Genomic DNA, 7,898 nt, shown 5'->3' on the forward strand with positions numbered 1-7,898 from the left:
TCTGGAGCAGCAGAAAACAAGCTTGCTCCCTCCTCAATATGACATCCCTTCAAATATTTAAACAGGGCTGTCATATCACCTTGAACATCTCTTCCCCAGACTCAGCTCCCTATGTCTTTCCTCATAGTGCATGGTTTCCAGACCTTTCACCATTTTAGTCACCCTCCTTTGGACATACTCCAGTTTCTCAACATCCTTTTTTAATTGTGGTGCCCAGAACTGGACACAGTATTCCAGGTGGGGACTGACCAAAGCAGAATACAGTTGCACTATGACTTCTCTTGTGTCTTAAGTAGACACGTCCATGTGTAGTGAAATAACTTTAAACCCATCCCTCCACATCTGTGGTTTTGACTTTTGCAGACTTGATTCTTCACCTATTTTATTAATATGTTCTCTCTAGGCATATTTAAGTCCTCCAACACTCCTCTATGGCCAACTTTAACCAAATGTTGCACTGAAGGAACTAGAGATTCCTAGAAAGCACACTCCACTACTAGGCCTTTGTAGCTCCTCCAGCGCAATTCTGTGCTCAGTGTCTGGCAGATGTTGACCACAGAATTGCGCTGGAGGACCAGGGATTCCTGGAGAGGTGTTCTCTCAGGTAAAAAGTGTGTTTTTGTTATTTGCGTTTTCCCACATTCATGAGGAGGGCAATAAAACACTGAACTATCAGAGACTTGGCTGCCTCCTGTTGCACTCTGGGATCTGCGGTTTAAGGGAACGGCGTTTAGAATGCTCAGCCGGAGAGCGCTTAGGCCTCGCTGAACTACAAAACCCAGAGTGCAACGGGAGGCAGTGGGAAGAGGCACGGCGACGTTATAAACATCGCAGTGTGCTGTGTGGAGGCAGGTGTGCGCATGCGCGCTTCCGTTTGCCGTCATCATGGCATGGGCCTGAAGAGAAGAGGAGCTCTTGCGGCTTCATGGAGTCGGCGGTGGAGGAACTGATGCCCCGGCTCCTGCCTGTGGGGGACTGCGACCTGGCGGAGGATTTCGACCCCACTGTGCCCCCCAGGACCCCCCAGGAGTACTTAAAGCGAGTCCAGTAAGTGGGCAGCTCAGGCTGCATCCACACTGGGGAGATAACCCGGTTTGGTCCCGCTTTAACATTGTCTGGCTCTTTGCTATGGAATTCTGGGAGTTGGAGCTCCGCTCTGGGCCCCACAACAAACTCCAACTCCCAGAATTCCATAGCAAAGGGCCAGACAACGTTAAAGACAGTCATAGAAGCAGAAATCTATGACTGGAGCTTCTCTAGAATCAGAATGCGTTTAGATTTCAGGTATTCATCCTTCTTTTGTAGGATTGAAGCTGCAAAATGCCCTGATGTTGTTGTGGCTCAAATAGACCCCAAGAAGTTGAAAAAGAAGCAGACTGTGAATATTTCAGTAAGTTCTTTTTAAAACGAAATGTATTTGTAAGCTCTTTGATGGATCTGGGAAATAATTAGAGTAATTATTTGCCTGGTTGTGCTCTTACTCGTTTTTAAGAGCAGAGAAATGCTATCGCAGTTTTGAATCCTGGTGATCTGACGCCACCCATGCGTTTTGTAATATCCTGTTGAAGAACTACAAATATACTTTGTTGGACAACCGATGTGGCTTGAATCCAGACTTGGATTCGGAACTGCAGTGGCGGTCCTTAATCTTAAAATTGCACACCACTGGATTAAAATAGCTGTGTCCTTTATTTTCTCAGCTCTCAGGATGCCAGCCTGCCCCAGTGGGCTACTCTCCGACACTGAAATGGCAGCGAGAACAAGTGGCTCACTTTTCAGCCATTCGTCAGGTAAGTAATTAATCTCCATAAAATACTAATAATCTTCTATGACACAGGTGGGAAGAGTATGGTTTACACCTAATATTTGGCTCCAGTCTCTTTTTGCATGCCCCCCCCCAAGCTCTCTAACCCCTCCAGGTCTTCATATTTCCCCAACTGAAAAACAAATCAGGCAACCCCCGCCCTCAAAACACAGTAGTACTGAGTCTCCAGATGCTTTCAAGCTGGCTGAAAAGGCATAGTTTGGTCTATAATGCCCCTCTGACCTCTCCAAAACTGGGAGGAAACAAAATACCTCCCCTTTTCCAGAAATTTTCATCCAATTTTCAACTAAAAATGCAGTGGATCTTATCCCTCCTAGATCTGTCCAGTGCATTACATGGTGTTTTATTTCATACGTTCTTATACCTAATACAACTCTAGAGGCCCCTGCTCTCATAATAAACATTTAAAAGTTCAGTTTTACTATTATCACAGTTAAAAAGGAGTGGGGCCGGTCATACTGTGGCTGTGACCTGTGTAACATTCTCAGAACATCCTGAGAAAATGTCAGCTAGGAAAAAGCAATAAAATCTTGCCTGGTGCCCATCTCACTTTTTACTTTTTCAGTTTTTGTATAAATAATTTCTGTAATGCTGAGTTCTGGAAAAGTGCATTTTATTTTCCAGCCCGAAATTGCAAAACCTGTGGCATTACTGAAAATAATCAGTATTTATCACCAGTAAACCAAACCAGTTTTGATGGACAGGTTAGCATTAATAGACACATGTGCAATTGGAGGGATGGTACCTACTGGTATTCATCTCACATCTTAACTATACTCTTCTGTTAGACTAAAAGTCATAAACCATTTGGGATAGATGAACTTACTACATACTTTTTTCATCGTTTTTAAGTGCTGACCTAAGAGGATAGTGATCTGTGTTGATATTTAAGTACACAAGTTTACTCTGTTATGCTTTAACCTTTAATTTTTTTAATCTAACCAGAATGGGAATGATGCTCTGTAGCTTTAGAAATCTTTTGGAGTAGTGCTACTGAAAAGAGGCAGTCATTGAATTGGTGGCAGTCCTTGAGTCCTTGATTGTTGTTCTCTGGAGCGTTTCCAGGACAGAAAGAAACAATTGATTAAATCTGTATAAATGTATATAGTGGTAAAAACAGTAGTTCTAAGGTAGGAAGACATACTTCCATTTCTACACTGGCATCACCTTAGAAGAGGATTCCCTTATTTGAGAGAGAACAGGGAGAAGCTTCTTATAAGATGGCACTTGCCATTTTCAGGTACATGTTAAACATAATTAAAACTTTCAAAAATATGCTGCCTTATAAATTTGATACTCAATTTTCATTTAAATATTTCAGAATGTGAACAAGCATAGAAGTCATTGGAAGTCACAGCAACTAGACACTAACATAGCAATCGTGAGTAGAATTAATGTTTCCCCTGTGGTTGTGAAAAGCATTTCCTCCATTATACTCAGTATAGCTCTTTATGGATACATTCCACAAATATTTCATTCTTGATGTGATGCTTGGTGGTGCTTTGGTAACTGTTGTAAATGTCATATCCAAAACTGTAGCATCAAATAGAAATTTCACACCTTTTAAGAGAAGATGGGCAATTTTTTCTGTCCATCTCCCCAAAATATAAATTTGTTGCATTATAAAAGAAAAATAACATGCTTCTTTATGTTCTTCAGCCCAGACCTGATGATGAAGAAGGCTGGAAAAAATTTTGTCTGGGTGAGAAGTTATATTTAGAAACAGCAGTTCAAGTACCCAGTGATGACAGTGAAGGAATTGATTATGTGCAGGTGAATGAGCCATTGAACCTATGTTGAATATCCTGACCCAGAGGTTTTCTGTATGCATAAATATGTATCTGATTATCTCCATCCAGCACTCTGCTGCTAGTTATTCACCTCCCTTGCTGCTCTACTGTATGTGGCCCAGTCAAGTCCTTATGCAAATGCTTCCTTTCTCCTACAGGATCCCATGACCTAATTCAGGGAATAGAAATCATGCAGCCCCTGGAGGTCTTTCAGTTTCTTTTGGCACGTCACTGGTTTTTAGGATCCTGATCAAAATTAATAAAAAGTGAACAAACTTTAGAAGTATTATAATGATTTTTAAAAATATTGCTACCAAAACTGTAATTTTCATGTCTAAAGCTAATTTAGACCTGAAACAGACAGGCCAAAAAGTGCAGCTTCCAGATGCTTTAGAGGCGGGGCATACAGACAATGCATGCCCCCAGAGCAACTGGAAGCCACTCTGAAGCAGCCGAAGGCCACTGGCAGAAAGAGTGGGGAAAATCCACTCTTTGCTGGCAGCTCATCTGGGACCGCAGTGGCAGCCTGCTCTCAGAGAGGGCCATCTGGTCACTAGATTCCCATGTCAGCTGGGGGCTGTACCAAGCCACTGGTCTGTTTAACCCCCCTAAGATTTCCAACAAATACATTTGTATCATACAAAAACCTCTACTTATTATGATGTCTTTCCTTTCAGATTGGCTTTCCTCCATTCCTGAGCATTGTTAGCAGAATGAATCAGGTAGCACTACCTCTTTCACTCTATGAATAATTTTGCTGAATCCTATTAAATTAATTTTTAAACATGTTCTGTTGTAGTTCTTGTCAGTGTGTTAGCTGGAGATTTTTATAGCTGGATAGTTGTGAATCACAAATGTGATAATACTTCAGTGTACTGGTCTCAGAGGCATTGTTTGTTGATTATATTTGTTTTTTGTAAAATCTTAAAACACTAATTAAAAAAATAATAATTTGGCTGATGGCAAGCTCTTATAGCTGTTTTGTCATGTATTCAACCATCCTACTATTATAATGTCTCTTTTCAAAAAAAACAATTAGATTTTTACTTCAAGCTTGCTCAAAGTTGCAGTATGCTTTGCTCCCAAAACACTTCATTCCTTTGCCAGCTTGTATGAATACTTACCATTTCAAACAACTAGTCTCCAATTTACTAAATTTATTGAGGGGGGAATACTTAAGATGCCAGCATCATAAAATCATAAATTATGGAGTCATATTAACATTGTAAGATGGCTGTGAACATATATACAACCTATATACCGTATGTTGCTTTTTGCCATCTGATTGCTTTACTGTCCATTGCATTTTCTAAAATATAAATTTAGATTTTGGCTGTTCCTGGAAGAGGTATTTAAAAACTCCACTAATAGAAAATATTTTCATAACTGTTTCTGTTTCTCCTCAAAGGCAACAGTAACTGCTGTTTTGGAATATCTGACAAACTGGCTTGCAGCAAAGGAATTTACTACAGAGCTGGTAACTTACATTCTTTCTTTTTTTAATGTTAGTCAGAGAAAGACAATTGATTCCTCTTGAGGTTCAGCTAGCAGGGACTGTATATGCATCTATTTCTTATCAATCACTAGTTGGCTTTTTAAATCTGAAAATGTAAATACTTGTTTGGCATTTACAAGAACTAAGTCCTTGTTATTATAATGATTACATGACACGCCATTGTATTTGCAGCTCTGTTTTCAGCATTCCTGTCGCTTATTTTCTGGGTACATTCATAGTCCTTTTATACAGTACTATGTATATAGTCCTTTTATAACCAAATATTGTTGGTTTCCAGCTGTATAAAAGGCTGTACTTATTACAGACTATAAAAATAAGTCATAAATCCGTTTGTGTTGATCCATTACAACAGTGATTAGGAAAGAGCTTCTACAACTACAGTTCAGAAGCTTGTGCCCCAGGTTCTATCAAGGTTTGTTAGATGTCTGAATTTGGCGTGATTATGGCCCTAAGGAAGTTATATCAGTATCATGTTGTCCAATTTCCTAGTGGATTTGGTCACAGTTGTCATTATATCCAACCATCTCTTGATAAAATTGACAATTATATTCTCACTTTACTGGGGTGACATATGATTAGTACATTAAATCCAGGTTGTAACTTTCTTTACATTTCTCCAGGGCCGATGGCTTTATGCTCTACTGGCCTGTCTTGAAAAACCATTGTTACCAGAAGCTCACTCTCTAATTCGGCAGTTGGCCAGACAATGCTCTGAAGTGAGAGTATTGGAGGTAAGTGAAATCAATTGATAGTTGCAAGAAATGAATGGAAAATGTAATTTATGCTGTTACCTGGTCATAAAAACATTTCACTTTGACACTTTTGAGAATGGTAGTTCAAAGCATGACCAAGGACAATAATTTGAGGTACTAGCTATTATATATGATAAAAGTGACAACCTAGAATGTTGATATTCATGTATAATTGCTGATAGTACTTTACAAATGAGTAAATGTCTAAAAAGCAAGTACTTTATTGCTTTTCAAAAATATAGAATCATAGAGTTGGAAGAGATCACAAGGGTCATCCAGTCCAACCCCCTGCCATGCAGGAACACACAATCAAAGCACTTCCAACAGATGGTCGCCCAGCCTCTGCTATATCACGGGGTGTTTCCAAATGTTTTAAAATATGTTCAGCACAATACATTTAGAGAATTGAGACAGTCTCAAAAATTGTTTCAGATTTTTTGTGGGTTTTTTGGGCTATGTGGCCATGTCCTAGAAGAGTTTATTCCTGATATTTCACCAGCATCTGTGGCTGACATCTTCAGAGAAAGATTGTTTCAGATTGTTGATATTTATCATATTTCAGATGTTTGCTGCAATGTATTGAAATAATCTTTTTCCCCCACTGTTTCAGGAGAATAAGAATGATGAAAAAGTATCTGCTCTGAACTTGATAATTTGTTTAGTTGGCAGGTATGGCAAATAAGATAAACTGTGAAGAATATGAACTTGGGCCATACAAGGCTCTTGCCCTCAATGACTTGTCTTGCATTTTCATTTCTGAAGGCCTAAAACATAGTTTTTCAGTGAACATAATGGTGGGGTGACAGAAGCACCTACATTAGGTGCATGTAGTTGGGATGGCAGAAGCAGACTACAGTGTGGAGCATAGGAGCAGAGCCCCACAAATTAGACAGAAGCACCTTCTGTGACTAGAGTTTGGCGACAGAAAATACCTCCACCCATTTTTCAGGGATCTCTCCCTTTGCCATCTAAATCATGCAATAGGGACCCGTGCTTTCTCTGTAACATTTTTAGGAGATTGAAGCAACAAAGATTAGGAATAGAGTTCAGTAATTAGTAACCTAAAATCCGAAGTGGCATGGAAAATTCAAAGATAATTGTATGCACTAAACAACAAGACTCAAGACAGCTACATATTCTGCCTGTGTAGTATGTAGCATGCCTGCTCCTAGTTTTTTCTGATTTCTTGTTTCTCCTCAAAACTGTTTGGAGATGTTCCCATAGAGCCTGATCTCTTTCTAAGGGCAGGCAAAGATAAATTTCACAGTTGTATTAAATAACTCTTCCAGCACTTCTTGCGAATTCCTTTACATTTTATGTAGTATCCAAATGCTAGATCCCAATGACACAGCACCAAGACACAGCTGTTTGGGACCCATTTATTTGTTTTTTATTGTCTAATAACCACCCATATAGTTTCTGCTAGGACTACAGAAGTGTATGCTGAATGAGCTGGCATATGGGGCTCCATTCCTGCAGAGGCTGTTAAGAAATTTAGCACAAACCCTTACTTAGTATGCCAGCATTCTGTGGGTGTTCTAGATACATTAAGCCTTATGTTAGATTTTTCTTTATACATACCACTTAAACATATTTTTCCCACCTACCTTACAGATATTTTGACCAGCATGATCTGGCTGATGAGGAAACCTGAAAAAATCTGGAGAGAATATGCATAAGCACAGGATATTGTGGTTGTTAATCAGCTAACGTCTCTGGAACTCCAGTGCAAAGAATGGCAGACATGTCCCACCTTGCAGTATGATCTCACTGGCTAGGGAGGATTACATGATCTGTAAACAGAGTAGCATAAACTTTTTTAAAAGCAAGAGTGGTGCTTGGAACTCAGCTTGGAAGAGCTCAGCAGCAGAGTGCCTACACACATTATTATCTTTATTTCATTTTAAAAATGCAGGATTGAATTGGGCTGGTACACATGATGTATAATAATTTTTATGTTTTATAATAAAATTTTCAAAAGTTTGTCAGGTGTGAATTTTGAGGGGACAGCTGTG

General features: G+C 39.5%; 1 protein-coding gene across 2 annotated transcripts; it reads left to right on the forward strand.

Annotated features, from left to right (window-relative positions):
* The first annotated feature begins 785 nt into the window (after positions 1-785).
* GEMIN2 (gem nuclear organelle associated protein 2) lies at positions 786-7,866 on the forward strand. 2 transcript variants are annotated; one of them, XM_089522154.1, is made up of 10 exons: positions 790-1,047; positions 1,306-1,390; positions 1,701-1,790; positions 3,147-3,206; positions 3,485-3,598; positions 4,293-4,337; positions 5,024-5,092; positions 5,752-5,862; positions 6,494-6,552; positions 7,498-7,866. In XM_089522154.1, the coding sequence occupies exons 1-10, from the start codon at positions 926-928 to the stop codon at positions 7,535-7,537; spliced, it is 795 nt and encodes a 264-aa protein (XP_089378280.1). In that variant the 5' UTR covers positions 790-925; the 3' UTR covers positions 7,538-7,866. The 2 variants fall into 2 exon arrangements, with proteins under 2 accessions (XP_089378281.1, XP_089378280.1); XM_089522155.1 differs by lacking the exon at positions 6,494-6,552 and having other exon boundaries at positions 786-1,047.
* The last annotated feature ends 32 nt before the right edge of the window (positions 7,867-7,898 follow it).

Source organism: Sceloporus occidentalis, unplaced genomic scaffold, assembly GCF_023333645.1.
Source record: "Sceloporus occidentalis isolate IW3139 unplaced genomic scaffold, rSceOcc1.0.p SCAF_4, whole genome shotgun sequence".
NCBI lineage: Eukaryota > Metazoa > Chordata > Lepidosauria > Squamata > Phrynosomatidae > Sceloporus > Sceloporus occidentalis.